Raw genomic sequence first — 22,812 nt, 5'->3', positions numbered from 1 at the left:
GTTGTCTCTGAAAATAAAAAAAGTCTTTAATGTGCAAAAATCCAACACTGGCTTTATTTTAATTCAGAATAATCATTTACATTTCTATAGCATTCCTATATTATCATTTAGTTGTCGAAGTTTCCTTTTGTATGGTTAAGCTCTTTATTAGTTGTGCTCCTTGAAAAAGTGGCCACATTTAAAAATGATGGTTTTCAGTTGCTGGCACTACAACCCGGTCTCTTTATGGGTCCTCAGAAAAAGGCACATACAGAAAGATATCTGGAGGGGTTTTATTGAGTGCAGGAAAAGGGGCTGCCAATCACATGGGGGGGGGAACAAGGAAAAGAGATGGGGAGGATTGGGCTGAAAGCATGAACAAAGGGGAGAGTTTTTTAAGGAGCCAGTGGACTGGAATAATGAGTAAGTTTGGTAAAAAAAAGTGTGCCTATTAGTTAGGAAAGTTGAAAATAATAACAGGTTTATGGTGATTGGCAGAAGAACCAAAGGTGACATGAGGGAAAACGTTTTTACTCAGCGAGTGGTTAGGATCAGGAATGCACTGCCTGAAAGGGTGGTGGAGGCAGACTCAATCGTGGCTTTCAAAAAGGAATTGGGTCAGTACCTGAAGGAAAAACATTTGCAGGGGGGTGGGGGGACTAGCTGAAGTGCTCTTGCAGAGAGCCGGCACAGGCTCGACGGGCCGAATGGCCTTCTTCCGTGCTGTGACCATTCCATGATTAGGGAAAAAAGGTACCTTGTGAAATATCCCAAATGAAAGGATGAACTGAGAGTTCCCAGTGAGGTTTCTGTATTAACAGGCACCTCAAATACATTTTATATAACGTGTTCTATTTGCACTCTCGTTTTATCTCCAACAGCAAAACTGTATGTAAAATAATTGGCGCTAGGGACCATTAAAGGCTGAAGTCGACACTGAATTTTCAAACTGCGTTGCAATGATGGGTTATTTCCATTAGAGGGTAGCCTACAAGCCAGCTTCGGGCAGCAGAATGTTCGCTGAAACCTATCGAAACACCTCCTCGCAGCAAATATTGATCAGCCACGTGATTTAAAAAGTTCAAAGATTTTTTTTGAAGGAAACGATTGAATATTACAGTGCGAGAGAGCGCGAACTGGAAGTCACACTGTAACCGGAACAAAGGGGAGCCTGCCCCTGGTTATCCGAGGTCAAGTTGTACTCATTCATAGTCAATGAAGGTAGCGAATTCAATCGGTTCAGCTTAGCCTTGAGGCGGATGGCGGAGGCGAAATCGTGGTTTTGGAACTTGCAGTTTTGAAACGGTACAAGAAACTGCCGACACTTTGGACAACTCTTGCAGGACCCGAGTGAGCTCCAACGTTTGATAGATCGCTACGATGACAACAAGAAAGGGTTTCTACCACCAGGACATTAATAAAACGGCGTGGGAAGTGTTGGAGAGATACACGGAGCTCGTTGCTGTAGGCTCAGGAGCCTATGGAAGTGTTTGGTAAGTGGGATTTATTTTCTTAAGGAGTTTCGTTTCACAGTAAGCTTGTGCAGAGATGTGGACATTTTTTGAACTGGTTATTGGCAGACCGGTTTCCTCCGTTCTTCTGTTCAAAGAAAGACACGAGGATTTGTTCAGCAGCTTAAAAGTGCTTGACGACGAACACTTCTTACTTTTATATGCAACCTGTGAACTGCGAGAGTTGCTGAGCGGGCCACAACTCTTCCGGGTATTCAGGAAGCTGGAAACTTGCTTTTTTTCCTTTATCTAAAGTGCTGCTGGTGGGAATGACTATCTGTGCACCAAACTGACTCTTCCCTATTGTGATTTCGGCCAACAGCTCAGCCATTGATAAGCGAGGCGGCACTAAAGTCGCAATCAAGAAATTGTACCGACCCTTTCAGTCCGAGCTATTCGCTAAACGAGCTTACCGGGAACTTCGGCTCCTAAAGCACATGAAACACGAGAATGTGAGTAAATTGTCGTAAATGGGTCGCATTCAAATCGCAAATGCGGTTGCGACGAGATTATTATTGAGATTACAGCCTTTTGTAATAGAATTCTGTTCCTTGGGTTGCAAGGTGACATAGTAAACAGGGAGTGCTACTATCGTTTTTTCTTTCGAAATCAACACCTTAAATAATCTTGGTTTCTTTTTCTTGCCCATTCCATTTTTTATATTTTGTGTGTGTGTTTAAGCACCCAGTGCCAGTGACATAAGTGGAGGACTGGCTTGGCGGAGGGGCAGGAGGAATGAACACAGCAGTGGGAGGGAGTAAGGGGGAATGAGAAACGAAAGTTGTGAGATGATAAATGAGTAAGGATGATCATTCTGTCCATCCAGAATGAATCCACAGTCTCCTCCCCCTGCCTCACAACATTCATTTGTTAAATAATACCAGCGTTCTTGCCTCCACTGGTCTACCTGGAAGTCCATTCCAAGTGGTATGACTCATTATGTGAATAACTTCCTGATATCAGTCCGAAATGTGTCTCGTGGCCTAGTTTATAGTGTTCCGGGTTCTTTTCTATACTGTTTACCTTCTTGTATATCAGTATGTGGTCATCTCTCAGCCACTACCTTCCACATTTCTACAGTATTTCCTCATAAGTCAGGCCCCTGATGCTGGGGATCAGTCGGTTAACTCTCCCCTACACCAGCTCCCTGGCTGCAATATTTATTTTCCTCGTGTCTCAGTAATCAGTGTGGTCTGACTACAGTACTGTACAGTTTAACCATGATTTCCTCTGACATGTATTCTCATGTTTTGCACGTACAGTTCAACATTCTGTTCTATTCATTAAGCAGTAAATGGACGTGTTGAGTGGCAAGTCTAGTAATATCTTAGATTTCTGTCAATTGCGCCCATAACTATTTCACCACCATTCATGGGGTATTTATCAGCCATTTCTTTTTCTTCCTCTGTGCAGTACTTTATACTTGTCTGTATTGTTCCATCTACCATCGCTTCACTGTTTACAGATTTTCTATAGCTCACTCTGTAATTGCTGGACTACATCCACAGATTCAGCTCACCCTGCCAGTTTGACAATGTAGGGCTGGCTTTGTGAATGTGAAGTCCAATGGGGAGCATTGCTCACCGCTCATGCATGTTGGGAAATCACAACTGCAATAAGCATGATTTTCCATCTGTTCATGTCCGCTAAGGTTTTCTTTGCAAACAAAGAGATTGTTACAAAATAACATCTTGGAATGTATAAAAGGAAAGTGGCCCTACAGTGATACTTTCTTTTTTAATAATTACAAATTAGTTCATTCACACTGTTGGCTCAGTAACTCTTCCAAATCGCCCCCACTAGTTATGTCATTGCGATTTACATTTTAAATATACCTATTTGAAAAGCCAGTGCAAGAAAGAAAATAATCATAATTTGTTACGGTGCTAAACTCTGTAGTTACCTTCACCTTCAACCCAAGGTGCACCAGTAAGCTTGTCAGTTGTTTATATTAGTATCAGCTCCCTCTGGGTTGAAGATGGTAAATTCTCTAAAACAGTTTCTAAGCCAGAAAATAATGCTGTTTCGCAGTCCATGGTGACATTGCCATTGTTGTGAGAATTAGTATTGTGTGTCTTTTTTGGTAATAAGAACTAAAATTAATTCATTTTGTAGACAGTCCAATGTCCTTTTATATGGAGAAGGTTCAAGGACATACAATTTTGTTTCTGAATCAAAATGATAACATTCAGAATGGTCCTAATCTGCACTGAACCGAAGGAGCAATGTGGCTATTGAAATTCAATTTAGCAAAACATTTTTGTATGAGGTCTTTGCAGCCTTTATAAAGACAGTGCCAGCTTCTTTGTTCTGTCCATGTTCGGTAGCAGTGTTCAGCATCCAGATACTGTTACCATAGTAACATACTTGTATTGTTCCATGCTGTTCCCACACTTGTGCTAACATTCACACAATAGCAGAGCTTTTAAGAGGGGTTCACAAAGTGCCCACAAAATTTGCTGTATTTATGTGAAATTCTTCTTGTTAACTATCTTAGCTGAAAAAAATAGCAGGAGTGCAAAAACAGTGTTGTCATATTAGAATAAGAATTTTTCTATTTTGGTTAGTTTTTAAGGGTAAAGTTTTGGATTCTATGCATGTAATGTCAATTCAAACAAATTAATTATACATATTCATTCCTTTGATAATGCTAGTGTATTAATTATTCATCTAAACACCAGTTCAACAACTGATGATTACTACAACTGCTTGCACTTGTATAGCAACTTTAACGTAGAATGATGTCCTGGGGTCTTTTACCAAGGGAGGAAGGAATACAGGACAACCCTTTGCTCGGGGGAGGGGACATTAAGAGAAGTGACTGAAGGTTTGATTGAGAATTGGGGTTTTACAGAGGCTATTAACGGTGGGGAGAGTAGAGGCCAGGGATGGAGAGTTTCGGGGAGGAGGTTCCAGAGAGTAGGACTGAGATAGCTGAAGACTCTATTACTAACTAGGGAGAGAAGGATGCATATAAGGCCAGAGTTAGAGGACCAGAGTGCACAGCCTGGAGAAAATTGGCTGGGTTTTCTTAAGGCTAAAGGGATCAAGGGATATGGGGAGAAGGCAGGGACAGGGTACTGAGTTTGGATGATCAGCCATGATCTCATTGAATGGCGGAGCAGGCTCGAGGGGCCGAATGGCCTAGTCCTGCTCCTACCTTCTATGTTTCTATGTTGAAGGATGTGTAGGTAAGTATGAAGATTTGAAATTTGGTGCATTGGGGGACAGCAAGTTAGTTTTTAGGTGAGCAAGGTCCGGGGTGAATTGTGAGCAGGTCAGGATTTGGGTGGCTGAGTTCTGGACAAGTTTGGAGTTCATGGAAGTGGAGTTTTGGAGGACATTGGAAAAATCAAATCTAAAGGTGATAAAAACAGGGATAGTGTCAGCCTTGGCTCAGTTGGTAGTACTCTTGCCTCTGAGTCAGTTGTTTGTGGGTTCAAGTCCCACTCCTGAGACTGGAGCACAAAATCTAGGCTGACACTACAGTGCAGTACTGAGGGAGTGCTGCACTGTTGGAGGTGTCATCTTTTGGATGAGATCTCAGGTGGACGTAAAAGAGCCCATGGCACTGTTTCGAAGAGGAGTGGGTGAGGAGTCCTGGCCAATATCGACTAACACCACTAAAACAGATTATCTACTCATTATCAGACGATGTCACTGAGGGGCAACACATAGATTAGGAAGAGGAGGGGATCAACGTTGGATCCTTGAGGAAGTCCAGAGGTGACCGTCTGTGAGTGGCAGGAGGAGAAACCATTGTTGTACACGCACTTGCTCGATTGACTGGCAGTAGTGGAATGGCAAATTTGACCATAACAAAAGCCACCAGAGAGACCTTGTGGAGGGCAAAGAGCCATAATCTGCTGCAGTGAGAGTTGCAGAGGATCCCCAAACCCTACCCCAATCTATCACTATTCCTCTGGGTTCCTATTCTCATGTCATCATTCCAGGCTTGAATTCTTCTTGAATAATCCTACGGCTACTGTCTGTGCTTCACTCGACATTCTCTAAAGGGCCCTTCGAGGTACCCATTGCTGTCTCCTTACAAGCAGAAACTCCAACTACCTCATCCTCCTGGCTCGCTGACCTATAAACTCTCCTACCCATATTCACAGCCACCCACCTTGCCAACTCACGTGGCCTCTCTATTCGCATGGTCTCAATCACAGACTAGACCATCTCTGACTATTTTCTTGTATCCCTCACCACCCTCATACTCGTACCCCTTCCAACCCCACTTCCTTCTGTGTCAGTTCCTGGAATAAACTCTCCCTTAAATCACTTACAGCTGTACTTTCAAACTCCTGACTGTCCAGTCCTTCACCCTCCATTCATCACAATACTTCTGCAGCTGTCCATCTGCTCAACCATTCCCTCGCATCCACCTTTGATATCCTTGTTCACAGTAAAACCCTTACTCCCTCCCACCCTGGTCATTCCCCTCATATGGTCCCCATCTTTGCTCCCTCAAGTTGTAGGGACTGTTCCTCATAAATTACATGGAGTGCCTTCAGGAGATGGTAGGGAAAATGCCTTGTCAACTGCCTAAAGTGTGCCCAAAATGGAGTTTTAGCTTGAAGGCCGCCCACTCAATGTGGCGTTCAGTTGTTGAACTGCATTCTGGGATGTGGCTAGTCAACACGAGCTTCCAAGCATATTGAACCACAGGCTTTTAAGCAATTAACCCGAAGCTTCGAAGCTCATTACACCATGAAGTTTTGTGTAAATGTAATGCATTTCTTGTTGGGGTCATAAAGCCATTTTGAAGACTCGGGTGCAGGGAAGAAGCACTTAGTGAGTCGTAAACATGTCACATCCCTTCATATTTGTGTGAGACATTTTGATGGATAGACACCTTGATGAACGGTGTCCTATAAATTGCACGAAGAGTGCCTTGGAGATTCATAGGGCAAATGCCCTGTCATAAAACACAGTCTGATGTGCTTGGGATATTCAGGTTACTAACTCGAAGATATTCCAGGACTCTCCATGTTTATAAGGAGTGATTGACAGAAGAGGGGGTGGAACCCTTCTGGTACATGTGTCATTCAGATTGGTCAGTCTTTGTCTCTGTAGTAATACAAGCAGACTATCTCTTTGTCTTTGTTGTTAATCAGAAGATGTCTTTTGTTTATTTCCTCTAGTCTTCTTCTGTAAGAACTTTTATCTAGCAGATGAAGAAAGCAGATGAAGAAAGATGCCTTTACAGGCAGATGTGTTGAGGATGGAGATAAGTTAGAGAAATCATATACCAGCCAGTTACAAGCAGAGCTAAGTATGTTGTTTAACTGCAAAGAGCCTGAGATCGAGAAAGCCAAGAAAAAATCAGCAGATATTGTCACTTGTGCATAAGGTAGGTTCAGCTGGAACTAAAGACCCAAGTGGAACAGACAACCCCTCCACAAAGGGGCTCATTGACTTGTTGCTTCAGAAGTTAATGCCTCTGTTCCAGGGTAGGTTTGAAATCAACTCCGCCACACTGCTCATAAGGACAAGGTCATATAAGCTCTGGAACATTGCTAATTGCACAGATAGACTCTGAGCTATTCGATAGACTGGCTATCTAGTGTTGTTAACTTGTCTGCTATCTAGGATTTAACCCTAAAATATCCTCATCAATTGTAATAATCTCAAACTCTGATTGCTGCTATAATTGCTAACATTAATGCTGGTTTACAATGATGCACTAAATTGCCGGTGTAGCATCTGTTACTCATTTTCTTTAAGTAACGTTGTCCATCTATTAATCATTGCTATTCAAACTGCTAGAGGAACCTGACTACAACTACTCATTTCTATTAACTGCTCTCTATCCAAGATGTAACTTTAATTTGTGAATGTGTAGTCGTTAAATAGTTGTTAGTGCCTGATTCATTGTCTGGCTTCTTCTTTCATGGTTTGGCAACAAAGGGTTAATTTATTCACTCAGTATTTAGTGGGTATCCTAATTAAGCATTGGGAAGAAAATCTTATTGAATCCAAGCTGGTTAAATATGTGATGATTTGGAGAGCTGACTTAGACATTATTCACACCTAGACCTAATCTGGATGATAAAACTCTGAATGGTTCCTTAATGAAGAGTATAGCAAGGGTGTTATGGATTCATCTGGTTCCTTGGCATATAATTACCAGGACACCAAAATCCAGTGTTCTTACAAAGTCCAACAGGCGCAGTCTTGAGCATATCTGGTGCATAACTGGTTTAGCCATCAATCACCAAATCTGGCTGGACCACATCAAGCACTATCGGGCCTTGCTCTCCTTTGCTAAAACCATTTACTACTTCAGGATTATCCTGGAAAGCAAAGATAATCCCCATCTTCTTTTCTCCAATGCCAACCATCTCCTTAAACCCCTCTTCCCTGCCTCCTTCACTCTCATCTCCAACAACAAATGCGAGGAGTTCATGACTTCCTTTGCCACTAAGGTTGAGACCATCCATTCAACTGCCTTTGCCACATTCCTCCCTTCCCCTTGCCCGCCAAGATGAATCATCCTCTCCCCACCCTATCCCTGAACCTGCAACTTTCTTTAGTTACTCTCCTATCTCCCGTCACGTCCTTTCTGAGTTCATCATCTCCCATGAGACCCACCTCCTGCTCCATTGACCCCAATCACACTAAACTACTGATCACCCAACTTCCCTTCCTGGCCCCCATGTTAGCTGACATTACAAATAAGAACATAACATAAGAAATAGGAGCAGGAGTAGGCCATTTGGCCCCTCGAGCCTGCTCCGCCATTCAATAAGATCATGGTTGATCATCTTCAACTCCACTTCCTACACTATCCCCATATCCCTTGATTCCCTTAATATCCAAAAATCTATCGATCTCTGTCTTGAATATACTCACCGACTGAGCCTCCACAGCCCTCTGGGGTAGAGAATTCCAAAGATTCACCAACCTCTGAGTGAAGAAATTTCTCCTCATCTCAGTCCTTGGTCTGAAATTATGCTGTAAAATGCTGGCGTCATTTGAAATTCCTTCCTCTGCTGCTTCAGTGGAATGTTAACCCGTTTATTTTAAACTGGTTAAAGTCTCTGCTAAAATAGCAAAGGAAGGAATTTCAGGCAAATGCATTTAATATTCATGCGCTAGTATCCCAAGATAAAATTCTAGGGCCCGAATGCCACAGTTATATTGAGTTTTGAATCTTGGATCTGACCAAAAATTGGTGAAAGTTCAGCCTCCAAAATATGTCATTTACAAAGAAACGGCTTCAGATACATGTCATATTAAGAGATTGAATTTCCCCCTGTATAAATAATTAGTTCCGCTTTTCTCCAGCCTCTCCCCATTACTGTAAATTCAAATCATTACATCGGATATACGGCACAGAAACAGGCCATTTGGCCCAACCAGTCCATACCGGCGTTTATGCTCCACACGAGCCTCCTCCTGTCTTTCCTCATCTTAATGTATCAGCATAACCCTCTGTTCCATTCTCCCTCATATGCTTGTCCAGCCTCCCCTTAAATGCATCGATACTATTCGCTTCAACCACTCCCTGTGGTAGCAAGTTCCACATTCTCACCACTCTTTGGGTAAAGAGGTTTCTTCTGAATTCCCTATTGGATTTCTTGGTAACTATCTTATATTGATGGCCTCTAGTTATGCTCTTCCCCACAAGTGGAAACATTCTCTCTCTATCCACTCTATCAACATTTTTCATAATTTTAAACACCTCTATTAGGTCACGCCTCGGCCGCCTTTTTTCAAGAGAAAAGAGATCCAGCCTATTCATCCTTTCTTGATATGTATACCCTCGCATTTCTGGTATCATCCTTGTAAATCTTCTCTGCACCCTCTCCAGTGCCTCTATATCCTTTTTATAATATAGCGACCAGAACTGTACGCAGTACTCTTAAGTGTGGTCTACCCAAGGTTTGATACAGGTTTAGTATAACTTCCCTACTTTTCAATTCTATCCCTCTAGAAATGCTTCGTTTACTTTTTTTATGGCCTTGCTAACCTACATCACACCTTTTAGTGATTTGTGTATTTGTACTCCTAGATCCCTTTGTTCCTCTACCCCACCTAGACTCGCACCCTCCAAGTAAAACGTGACTCCCTATTCTTCCTACCAAAATGTAATACCTCACATTTATCTGTGTTGAATTTCATTTGCTAATTATATGCCCATTCTGCAAGTTTATTAATGTCCTCCTGTAATTTGTTGCAGTCCTCCTCAGTATTGACTATCACCCCCCCCCCCCCCAATTTGATGTCATCTGCAAATTTAGAAATTGTGTTTTTGATTCCAAACTCTAAATCGTTAATGTAAATTGTGAACAGCAGTGGTCCCAGCACTGATCCTTGTGGAACACCACTAGTCACCTTCTGTGAATAGCTACCCTTTACTCCTACTCTCTGCTTTCTGTCTTGAAGCCAGCTAGTTATCCATTCTGCTACTTGTCCCCTGACTCCGCATTCTCTGACCTTATTCATCAGTCTATTTTGTGTTACCTTATCGAAGGCCTTTTGAAAATCTAGATAAATTACATCTACTGCATTACCATTATCTACTCTCTCTGTTACCTCTTCAAAAAATTCAATAAGGTTGGACAAGCAAGACTTTCCCTTTTAAAATCCATGTTGACTATTCATTATTATATTTTTGGTTTCTAGATGTTCTTCTATTTTCTCCTTTTAGTAGGGATTCCATTATTTTTCCTACCACCGATGTTAAGCTGACAGGTCTATAATTCCCTGGACATGTTCTATCCCCCTTCTTAAATATCAGTATTACGTTAGCTATCCGCCAGTTCTACTACTGTAGTTCGTAGTGCTTCAATTTAAGTTTTAAATTTGTTCATGTGGAAATATGCAGCAAGTGTTTGTGCTCATATCCAAAAATGTAAATTAAACTAAGTTCTGCTGTGAAGTTATTTTCTCTCTCCATGGACATTGACCATTTCAGTTCTCCTGCTTAGTGGGGAGCTGTTCAGTTGATATTACCTACATGGCCGTCACCAACCAGCTCCTCTGGAATTCATCAGCTTGGCATCCTTTGCTGCCATGAATGCCGAGTGGGAGACATTGGAGCTGGGAACATGAAATATAGGCGGAGTACACAATTGAACTGGACTGGTCCACTTTCTTTCTCCTCAAAGAATATGCCACAAACAGTGAACATATGAGTGGAATTTGGGGTAAAGAAAATAACATAACAATTGAATTTAAGTGCTCTTTTTTATTCTAGTAAAATGGTTCCATTAGTGTGGTTGGCGGTCCCCTGTTGACTATTTGTCTAACCCATCAGAGCTAGGCTAATGAGGTGGGGGTGGGGTGGGGGGATCCAGCCTCCAGCCTTGTTTTCCTGTACCAACACCTACTGCGCAGGGGTGACTAAAAGACATGGCACTGTTGCTGGCCTCAAACGCCTGCCAACTCTATGGTCTGTGGGGGTCACAGGAGCAGGCAGGAGACAGTTAGGTAGGTCATTTTTTTCGAAACCGTTTTAACAGCCCCCTCTCACCAGGTTGTCCACATCCAGTTGGGACCTTCTTCCTGCCAAACTCCATCAATTGCCAGAAGGCCCTAATTTTGGAGACCTGACTGGGAGTACCTACATGGCCCAGTACAGGAAACCCCGATGCTCCCAGACATGAACTTGGGTGTGCTGCTCCTGTCCAGCGCCAGGATGGTGCAGGGGGTGAATCTGCACTCCTTGGTTTTTTTTGTTGTTTAAGCAATGAAAATTAATAACATTATTGGGGGGGAGCTAGTTTGGAGTTGTTACTGAGCCAAGCGATACAAGAGAGCTGAACTAAAATTGTAGAGTTATAAACATATAATTTAATTCAACAGTCTAACGGGATTCACTAGCTCATCCAAGCCAGACACCTGACGATATTGCTGGCACTTGCTGTTTAACCAATAAATATTTAAGAGAAAAAAAACGACAATTAAATTTGTGACTTTAGTGTTCTTTTCTCAAATCTTTGTAACTTTAATTTTTGAAAGAGTAAACAATCACTTCCAATGAACCATTGGGGGGTATAAATTTATCTTATGCAGTAGCGCAAAATGGATGATAGTGAAGCGGCAGCCCATTTTCCCTCCGCTTGACATCTTTTCCATAAAAGAAGTCAATGTAAAAGGAAATCGGACGGGCTTATCAAACGGGCTGCCAATTCGCTATTGCCCGTTTCACGCCCAAGACAAATTTATGCCCCTTTGCTGTTATGAAAATATGTTCGACAAACCTGTTTTTGTGTAGGGGGCTGAAGAACTCACATAGAGTCATGTGTCATTTTCAGCCAGATTCTGTCACATTAGAGTAATGCATTTCAACCACATGTTGCACCTCTCAGTTCAATGTACTCGATATCATTGTATTATATGTTCGACAAACGTTTTTTGTTTGTTTACAGACATTTTTTCGCAAAGACAGAACCTCCTTAGGTGTACTTAAAATAAAATATTGATTCATCATTTTTGAAAACTGCTGCAGAAATGCACATCACATGATTTGTGTTTTGTTTTGTTTTCTATTCCCTTCAGATGTATTGGATAATAATCTGTATGAATTTTGAATTGACAAAGTGTTCTGTTTTCTCTCTAGGTTATCGGGCTGTTGGATGTTTTCACACCAGATCTGTCCCTGGAGAAATTCAATGATTTGTAAGTTTTTATTAAGTAATTTATTTGGGAGCAACAATATTCTCCCTCCACACCCCAAAAGAAAACACACAGCTAAATTAAGTTGAAGCATTTTGTGCTATAGACTAAACAGTGTTGAGCTTTTCACCATTTTATATTTTAAAAAATGATGTGCACAAAACAGCCAAAGTTTTCTAGTTTTGGTCAACATGAACAAGGGAATGTATCCTGCCTCGCAAAGCACTTTACTATCCTAATGGAAACATTTTTTGCAGGGCTACGGGGAAAGGGCGGGGGAGTGGGACTAGCTGAAGTGCTCTTGCAGAGAGCCAGCACGGGCTCGACGGGCTGAATGGCCTCCTTCTGTGCTGTAACCATTCTATGATTCTATCAACTGAAATGGAGCAACTTTACAATATATATGGATAAAAAATGCTTTGCGTTGTTAATGGCTTAAAGGTAAAATCTGCATCTCTCAGCTATACAGAACAGGAAGGTTCCTTGTTTGTGCACAGCCACTTTATCTTAATGAGACTAGTAGTTAAGGCATTATAATTGGTCATAGCATCCTGAGCGAAGGAAGGGTTCCAGCTCCTGATTCTTGCACAGGTATGTCTCCTGGAAGTGTGAGTGTGTGTCAGAATGCTCCACAGTCAGACGGCCTGCTAACGCTCACTATTGAGGAAGTGTGAGTGTGTGTCAGAATGCTCCACAGTCAGATGGCCTGCTAACACTCACTATTGAGGAAGTGTGAGTGTGTGTCAGAATGCTCCACAGTCAGACGGCCTGCTAACGCTCACTATTGAGGAAGTGTGAGTGTGTGTCAGAATGCTCCACAGTCAGATGGCCTGCTAACGCTCACTATTGAGGAAGTGTGAGTGTGTGTCAGAATGCTCCACAGTCAGATGGCCTGCTAACGCTCACTATTGAGGAAGTGTGAGTGTGTGTCAGAATGCTCCACAGTCAGATGGCCTGCTAACGCTCACTATTGAGGAAGTGTGAGTGTGTGTCAGAATGCTCCACAGTCAGACGGCCTGCTAACGCTCACTATTGAGGCTTGCAATGAAAAATGGCCACTTGGGCAATGTTGTGGAGGCCAAATGGCCCTGAAAGTTTCTACCCCAGTCAGGAGGGTAGAAAACTGCAGAGACGAGGAAAGAAATGTAAAGTCATTGGGGGAAAAAAATTAAATGCAGAACCTAACAATATTTTTAGACAGCAGGAATCAATGTAAGCTTGTGTATGTTTTACCCATAGAAACATAGCAGGCAGGAGTAGGCAGGGCAGGAATAGGCAGGGCAGGGCAGGGCAGGAGTAGGCAGGGCAGGAGTAGGCAGGGCAGGAGTAGGCAGGGCAGGGCAGGGCAGGAGTAGGCAGGGCAGGGCAGGGCCACTTGATTATAGCACAGTGAGCGGGCACCTGCGCAACACCTGGGAGGCAGGAACGCATTGCTGGATGGCCACTTTAGGCCCTGTCCCCCACACAGGCAGACTTTTTTAGGAGGGCCAATCTGATTAGACAAAGTTATAGTTTCCAGGGCCTTCCAGGACTCTGGTCTGGTTACCTTAGCTAGGCCCCATTTCCACCACTCAACAGACCCATATGAGGACTGGGCCTGAGGAAATTCCCACACCTTTGACATCATGGGCCGTGTTTGAGGCAGACAGAAACTTGCGTTGTGGGCTGGGACCTGGTATATCTAGGTACGAGCTGATTCCCCTGCGGCATGCGTGTGCCCCTGGCCCTGCAGAAATCTGGGGCTATTGCAACCTGCTTGTAATGGACATGAATGTACAAAACCCTGCTTATTGTGGGAAAAGTTAACATTTTCCAATTTCCATAATGTGTAAATGCATTAGATAACACACTGCTAAATTATTATTCCCATACCATGAAATTGTGAGTGTTTATACATTATTTAGTCTATAAGATCGATTGGATACAATTTGCTGATCAATCAAAACCAGTTTTGGTCAAGTGCTTAATCTTGAATCTCTTAAAAGCATTTATTCCAGTTCAACTTTGAAAATTGAATTTCAGGATGATAATTGGTTGGTTGTGCTCCAAAGTACTGTATGTAGCCAGTCTGAAATTAGTTTCATAATCTGTAGCACATTTCTGTAATTAGCCCAGATTTCCTAATGAATACGGTCCAGTTCGGGCAGATGGGATGAGGAAATGGAGCAGGTCCATTATGCCGGATTTTAGTGCCGGCATAAGAAGTGTGGGTGTATTTAAATGTCACGATAACCACCTTATTTATGCTTAACCACAAACAATGTTACAAGATGCTTTAGAAAAGACAGAAGTGGATTTAAAGAGCTTAGCGGAAACTTTACAAAGATTCACAGCTTCCAGGAACAGGAGTAGGCCATTCAGCCCCTCGAGCCTGTTTCACCATTCAATGAGATCATGGCTGATCTGTGACCTAACTCCATATACCCACCTTTGCCCCATAACACTTAATACCTTTGGTTAACAGAAAGCTATCAATCTCTGATTTAAAATTAACAATTGATCTAGCATCAACTGCCGTTTGCGGAAGAGCGTTCCAAACTTCTACCACCCTTTGCGTGTAGAAATGTTTCCTAATTTCACTCTTGAAAGGTCTGGCTCTAATTTTTAGACTATGCCCCCTAGACCAGACTCTCCAACCAGCGGAAATAGTTTCTCTCGACTTACCCTATCAGATCAAATCACCCCTTAACCTTCTAAATTCCAGGAAATACAACCCTAGTTTGTGTAATCGCTCCTCGTAATTTAACCCTTGGAGTCCAGGTATAATTCTGCTAAATCTACACTGCGCTCCCTCCAAGGCCAGTATATCCTTCCTAAGGTGTGGTGCCCAGAACTGCTCACAGTGCTCCAGGTGCGGTCTAATTAGGGGTTTCTATAGCTGCAACATATCTTCTACCCCCTTGTATTCTCGTCCTCTAGATATAAAGGTCACCATCCCATTAGCTGTTTTGTTTATTTTCTGTACCTGTCCATGACATTTTAACGATCTATGTACATGGACACCCCAAGTCTCTTTGGACCTCTACTGTTTCTAGCTTTTCACCATTTAGAAAGTATTCTGATCTATCCTTTTTAGGTCCAAAGTGGATGACCTCACACTTGCTTACATTTGCCACAGTTTAGCCCTTTAATTTAATCTATTAATATCTCTTTGTAATTTAATGCTTCCATCTATATTGCTTACAATGCCGCCGATCTTTGTATCATAGGCAAACTTGGATATGTGGCTCTCTATCCCATCATCTAAGTCATTCATAAATACGGTGAATAGTTGAGGCCCCAAGACAGATCCCTATGAGCACCACTAGTCACATCCTGCCAATTAGATTACCTGCACATTATCCCTATTCTCTGTCTCTTGCTGCTCAGGCAATTTGCTAACGAGGTCAATAATTTGCCTTCAATTCCATGAGCTTCAACCTTAGCTAACATTTCTCAGCCAATTCATTGCGGACAACAGGTTTACCATTTACCTTTGTGCTTTCTGTTATGGGGCTCCCGTTACCCTAACCCCAATTCTGAAGGGTGCACCATTGCAAATATCAGTGTATCTTTGTTATCTGGAAGGAAGAAGAGGAGCAGCAGAGGGAGGCTGGGTTGGTCAGGCAACACAGGAGGTGCATGACACTTACCTGCTGATAGCCACCAAACAAGAATATAAAGACTGAGGTGCTCCTACCTCCAGTTGGCCCAAGAACAGTGCTTGTGGTGATTGTGTTTCACAATGGAAGGTATCAGCGATTTATGCCATGTGTTTAACAGCCCACCTCCATTGTAGGAACCACATTGCCAGTAGCTCAAAAGTCCATTACCACTGTGAACTTTAATGCAGAGGGTCATTCCAGCCTGCCACTGGGGATATCAGTATCATTAGCCAATCGGCTGTGCACAGATGCATAAAGCAAGTCACAGAGGCATTGTTTGCTACAGCAAGCCTTTTTCCCCATGAACAACTGGTGGCAGCTTGACCAGGCATTGCAATTTTAGAGTCTTAGGCCTAGAAATTGGGTTGGTAGCGCCGGCGCTGAGCGCCTAAAGAGACCTAGAATTGGGGCGAAGCGCTATGTTGGGGCGGACGCTATGAAGATAGCGCCAACTCAGATATTGACTATACATTTAGCGCCTGCGCTAAGTGTTTGCGCGCGCCCGCGAGCGCAAGCAGCTCATGACGTCATTTCAGTGTGCAACGCCTTTTAGGAGCACCTGAGCGCATATTGGGTGGCGCCCGGAGCCTTAGCGCCCAGCGCTATTAGTGACAGTTCGAGGGAGGGCTAACAGGCCCTTCTCGGAGTAGGGGGGCGCTATTTAAAGGGGACAGCTCTACTGCAGAATCTTCTGCCACTTGGCCTGCTCATTGCGCTCGCTGCTAGAGAGAGTTGGCGAGCTAATGTGGAGCGGAGTTCTGGGATTTGAGCTTTACAGTACTTGGGACCTTCAACCCTGTCCGAAGCACTTGCACCACTACACCTAAAAGCCTTTTGACCAACTGGCATCGGAATGGGAGCTTGTTTGGAGGGCGACGGACCTCATCTGCACTTTGTGCAGCAGTCATGACGACCTGCCTTGCCCTGCGGGGAGACGGTGGCCGAACTTGCCTATCCCCCCTGCGTTGCTCCATGCCGCTTGGTCCGGCAACTGGTTCATCCTCAGAGCCACCCCCCCTCCCCTCCAGGGGGCTACTATCCCCAGTCTGCAGATGTCTCCGCTCCCCGGATTCTGCAACGGCTGGTCCAGATTCCTCCTGGTCGTCGCCTCCGGTGGCACTGGCACTGGCAGCTTCAGCGCGTTGAGCCTGAGTTGGTGCTGCTTCATCTGAAAGTGGGAGGTGGAAGAGTGGCTTTAGCAAAAGGACAGGTTTGCTGAAAGGCATGCCAGATTGCGGCAAGGCTCTGACATGGCTGCACACTGAGGATGCATGCTGGCGGGGGGGACCAAGTGGAAGGCAACAGGTGGAAATGGTGAGAATCTTACCCTCGCTGTCAGTAATGGGGTCGGCAGATGCAGTGGTCATTGGACCAGACAGATGTCCTCCAAGTATCTGGTGCACTCTCTCCTCCAGATCCGTGAGAGTGACCACTTGTGCAGGTCCGCCACCGGTTCGACGCTGCTCCTTTCTAATCTGTGCCATCTTGGACTGCAGGGGAAAGAAGGGGAGGTTCTGTTACATGAGGCCTTGAGACCTCATCGCATTCCCCCCATGGTGCAAGAGCCCTTACATGAGGCCTTGAGACCTCATCGCATGCCCCCCATGGTGCAAGAGCCCTTACATGAGGCCTTGAGACATCTGTCCATGTGTGTGGCCAGAAAGGGCCATGGGTGCATACTGACAGATGGCCATTGGCGCATCATTGCAGCAGCGTGCCTGAAGTCAGCTGCAGATGGAGGGAAGCACAAGTTTGGTAAACCATCACTCACCCTAACGATCCGTGTGAGGTCGTTGAATTTCTTCCTGCACTGAACAGGGGTCCTGGTCGCCATGCTGCTGGAATTCACCCTCACAGCAACCTCCCTCCAAGATCGTCGATAAGCCTTCTGATTTGGCCTCTTGCCATTATACAGGACCTCTCAACGGTGTTCAACTGCAGCCACCAAGTGGTCCAGAGCCTCAGTGCTGAAGCGCTCTGCTTTCTGCCTAACCTTCTCCATAATGCACAAGTTTCTAACGCCAGACAAGGGCGAGCGCCGAATCTGAGGCCTTCAGGGCGTTGGGTGTTTAAGATCAGTCTGACTGACCCGCCCCTTTAAGAGCTGGCCGGCGCCTGTAGGTCTCGTGCTTTCCCGTAATTGAGTTCACCTGCGCTGCGCCCGTCCGCGTCGATATTGAGTAGCGCCTGACCTTTTGCGCCTTAAGAGCACCGTGCAACGGCTGATTTAGCGCCTCAATCCCCTTTGGGGGCGATGCAACCCAATATCGCGCCAGGCGGCGATAAGTTTCGTCTGGCTATAAACTTAGCACATCGCCAGTTCTAACGCCTCAAGCGGGGCTATACCCAATTTCTAGGCCTTAGACTGGGCCTTTGTGACCACCATACGTGCTCTATGGATCAATACCATTACGTAGGTCAACAGGAAAGGATTCTGAATGTCGATTATTTGTAACCCCTTCCCTACATCATGCAAGTGAATGCTCCTTTTCCTGGGAGCTACCATGATGCCTTCATTTTAAGGCAATCCATTGTGCCAGCATTCTTAACCCATAGGGCACCCCTCTGGGTGGCTCCTAGGATATCCGTGCTAGTCTCTACAGCTATGTCTGATGACACCACTGCACTTTCCCAAGACACCAGCTGAATACTGTGACAACGAGGTTCATTTATCCACCAGAGTGATAATAGAGCACACAACTGAAGGTGAGCTTCAGGAACTTGGATCAGTCTGAGGCTGCTCTGTAATATAGGAAATAAGCTGATGGTTGTATGCTGCCTAACACACAACAAAAAGGCCTCATCATGGAGGCTGCAGAAGAGGAAAACACCCAAGATTGGCAGAGGGTTCAGCCAGAGGAGGAGTCCCAGCCTGAAGAGGATGCAAAAGACAACTCTTTGCTGGCTGAAGTAGATATTCATGCCACTCTGATACAGGAGACCTTCTTTTGACTACCACATTTGGTCACTGCATGTAGTGTCCTGTCGACACCTTCCCCCTTCCCACCATAATTATGCCATCATCTACAGACGCTTTCTCTATATACATCAGCTCGCACAACTCCCATTCATACCACAGCATCAAAGCCACCTCCAAACTTTGCCAAGAATGCACAACAACCTTAGTGCAACCATTAATTCTATTTACCACTGATAGTGGGTGCTTACCTATTTCTTACCACTATGCTTCCTCTTGGTGCCACTGTGTGATGTTCAAATTTGTAAAACGAATTTCTGAGGTCTTACCTGAGTGGCTGGTTGTTGCCTCTCAGTACGAGCCTCTTGAAACTCTGTGGCCCTCATCTAATGACGGCCATGCCTAAGAAGGAGCAGCAGCAGACTGCACCTCTTATGCTGCTGCATGGGCAGTTTGGCCCTGCATCCTTTCTGACACATGTCCATGCGCCTGAGTGAGCTGGAGGGAATGCACACATTTGCTGCAATCCTGAAAGACAGCACCATCATGTGAACATATTCCTGCCACGCCGTAAGTATCAGGCACTGCCTCTGCAGGCCTAATGGCATGAATGAGATCAGTGAAACCCATGTCTCAATCTAAGCCCCAATCATTTAGAGGCCAGAAGAGAAAGCCCTCTCCACTCTGATACCAGAGGCAGTCTGACCATCCATGGAAGAAGTACAGACTGCCCTTAAGGCTTAAGTTGTGGGGACCTCTGCTGCAGATCTACCTGGAGTTTTTACACTCCAGTCTGGACTGCAGTGCACAAACGTTATCATTCTTAGTGCCATCTGCTGCACATTGTTGGAGACCATCCCTGGTGCCTGCATACACACCTTATACTCTGCAAGCTGGACCCATGAGGTTTAGGTCCCCAGGCTTTCAGCCAAGAGACCAGGGGGTGAACTTTCACTTTTACTCCTCGGCAGAAAACAGACGGTAGCAGCCCGGCTGCCCTTTTTACACCCCACTCGCTTTTATTTCCATTTAAGTGGTCAATTTCTCTCTGGTGTTTTGGGTGGTCTTTAAAAAGAATGTCCTCTGGTTGACATTAAATATAATCCAATTCAGATGTCAGCATACAGACCATAATGAGGATGGTGACAGATGCATACCGTGTGAGGCTTTTTGTGAGTTGCATGCTTGTTGGGCTCTGAATGAAGGAACACTTTCAGGTGAAAGCTGGGGAGGGTAAAGCGCTTCATGCTACCTCCTGGTAAGCTCTTGAAGCCTGTCAGCACAGTGAGGGGGAGATGATTGTAAGTGGCAGACATGCTTAGTATACAATGTATCCTTGGAAGGTGTGGTTGGTTCCACTTACCTTGCCTAACCTGGTAAGACATTAAGGGCTAGAAATTCGTCGCGGGCTGTATGGGATCGGATGCCCATTATACGAAGTGCCTGATATTCAGGCCTATTGCAGTCAATGGAACTGAATATCAGGCGCTGCGTATAACAGGCGGCCGATCCGATACCACCGGTATTACGCCACCGCCCGAGATGAATATCTAGGCCTAAGCTTTTTGCAACACCGTGGGGGCGATTTTCTGACGTCGGAGGAGGCGGGTTTGGAGGCGGGAAAATCCGATTCAAAGAGGTCGGGTTCAGAACCCGCCTCCGCGGGATTTTGCCGGTGATGGTTTTGGAAGTCGGGAAATGCTCCCGCCTCCAGCTGGCCATTGCGCTATTTAACATCCTTAAATGCTCATTAAGGGCCTCGCCAGCCTATTTTGAGAGGCCCTCGTGAATTTTCCAGCGTTTCAGCGTGACCCATGCACCTCCTAAACCATGCCAGTAAACCTGGCGGGTTGACTCATGGGTGGCCTCCTCACTGCTGCTGGTCTAACAAGACATTGTTTATTGCAGCAAGGATTACTTGCAGGTGCCAGATCTTGGTTTTAAAAGGTCTCTGAGCACTTTTAAAAGGCCTTCCGAAGTCGGAGGTGCTGCAACTTGACTCCATCAACTGTGGGACCTCCTTGGAAGACCCTCTCCCTGCTTGCAATGAGCATTTCCCTAAAGGAGGCATCTACAAGCAGCATGGGAACCATTCATTTTCTTTCTGCATGGACCTCAGATGAGGATCTGGAGGAGGAGGGGGAGGAGGAGGTCAGAGCCCGGGATGCAAGGGATGAACTTATCGGCCAGATTTGCAAAGGTTGCCCAAGTTGGCACATGTCCTTTGCTCCATCCTAGGACATCATTGACAATGGGCTCTCTGGCCTCTTTTCACTCAAGCCACCAACCTGACAACGCAAATGTGGTGGTGCCCACAATGTGGAGCTGCCTAAGGCGAAAGAACAGATGGCATAACGCCAATACTTTGGCTTTAAATCATTTTAATGCTTTCCAACAGGGATGGCATTTCGTCAATACACAGAAACAGTCTTCCAATCTGCACACAGATCTGGAGGTTATATCCCTTGCCAGCTGTACCCACACAGCCTTGGTTTCTTTGGCAGGCCCCTTCCTCCGAGATGAGTGGAAGAGCACCTCCATGCTAGCTGTCACCCTCTCCAACAACATTTGCAGCGCCTCATCCGAGAGCCTCAGGTAGGCCCTTGTCTTGGAGTTGGACATAGTGGTTTCTCAAAAGATGTTGGAGGAGACACAGAAATGCTGTGGAATGAGCCAAGGGAGCAAGAAGCCATAAAATCAGACTGGAAAAGTGCTGTCAACAGAGGCGAGTTTCAATCCCAAAACACTAATTGAGCAAGGGCATCCCACACCTCTGAAATCAAGTGACCAATCATAGGTTTCAAAAATTTGTGATTTTCCCATCAGTGGAGGCAGGTTTCAAACCCACCCAAACCGAAACCCGCCTCCATCTCGCCCCCCATGTTGCCGTGTGTGGGTTCATGGAGATAGCACACACTGTGCTGAAAGGCACTATATAAATTATATAAATACAAGTCTTTCTTTTCTTTTTCCTGCCACTGGGTCTGAACACATCCCTTTGAGGGTCGTCACTGCTCTGTCCCAAACAGGACCATCTCCTCTATCTCACAATGCGTACAAAACTGCTAGTGTGTGAGATTGCGCAAAGATTTGCCTTCACGTTGTGTTTTGCATATGCTGTGCTCACATTTGCTAAACAGTTTTTTCTTTTCCCGTACTACAAGTTTGGCTTCATAAAGTTTATTAATAGAAAAATTCTGAAAATAATTAATTCTCAATACAGACTTGCAAGAAAACTTGCAAGGATAAAATATTGGAGCTTTTGAAATATTTGTAAGATTAAACAATATTTCATATTTTAAAAGGTGTGGGAGCAAGTCAAGCACCCTCTGAGCTGCTGGTAGTGAGTGTGTTGGGAGGCCAGGTTGCCTGTAATTTGCAAATGTCACATCATACAAACTTGTTATCAGAAATAATTTCCCTGGTTCCAGTGAATCCACAGCAAAGCTCTTTGTGATGAATCATTAACCATGGTAACAAACTTAGTTAACGATCTTAAAACCTTATCAATAGTACTGCTGTATTAATGGTAAATGTCCATAACAATTTCAATTATTTTCCACACAAAAGAAAGCTATTATACAGTAATATAAAAAAACCTGCCGACAGTCAGATTGGACATGGGAACCTGTGAGGAAGAATTTGACAACTAAGGGGAGTGAGCAGATATGTGGTAAATGCAGCTCAAAATAAATAAATGTGAAGTAGTAGATATTGGGGATGGGGGAAGAACAGGGGATGGACGAACACCCAAAACGATAAGATCCTTAATGAAGTGAAAGAACAGAGAGATATCTAAAGGTGCAGATACACAGATCTTTCAAAGTTGGGAAAAGCCACACAAAGAACAAAACTGGATTATTGGTTTCATAAATGAGGCACTGAATAGGGAAGTAAGGAGATGATGATAAGTTAGTATAAGGCTGTAGTTGGAGTATTGTGTGCAGTTTTGAGCATCTCATTTGAGAGAAAAGATGCAATGTAGATTCACGAGGATAATGGCCGGGGTGAGAGGGTATAGTTATATTGAAGCTTTAAAAACAGTTGGAGTGTACTCACTGAAGCAAAGGAGGTTAAGATGGGATCCATTGGAATTGTTCAAAATTTTGAAAGGGGTTGAGAGGATAAATAG

The 22,812-nt window shown here is 44.5% G+C and overlaps 1 protein-coding gene across 1 annotated transcript in view; it reads left to right on the top strand.

Annotated features, from left to right (window-relative positions):
- The first annotated feature begins 582 nt into the window (after positions 1-582).
- The window catches only part of LOC147105720 (mitogen-activated protein kinase 12-like), a 65,393-nt gene continuing 43,163 nt past the window's right edge, over positions 583-22,812 (top strand). Inside the window, exons 1-3 of the mRNA XM_086010348.1 lie at positions 583-1,472; positions 1,813-1,942; positions 12,064-12,122. Of these exons, the coding sequence (XP_085866474.1) occupies positions 1,360-1,472; positions 1,813-1,942; positions 12,064-12,122 (302 nt within the window). The 5' untranslated portion in view covers positions 583-1,359. The remainder of the gene's footprint in view (positions 1,473-1,812; positions 1,943-12,063; positions 12,123-22,812) is intronic.

This window comes from Somniosus microcephalus, chromosome 17 (genome assembly GCF_052327205.1).
Source record: "Somniosus microcephalus isolate GS21.2 chromosome 17, FLI_Smic_1.0, whole genome shotgun sequence".
In the NCBI taxonomy this organism is placed as follows: Eukaryota; Metazoa; Chordata; class Chondrichthyes; order Squaliformes; family Somniosidae; genus Somniosus; species Somniosus microcephalus.
This window is presented reverse-complemented; position numbering and strand designations above follow the sequence as displayed.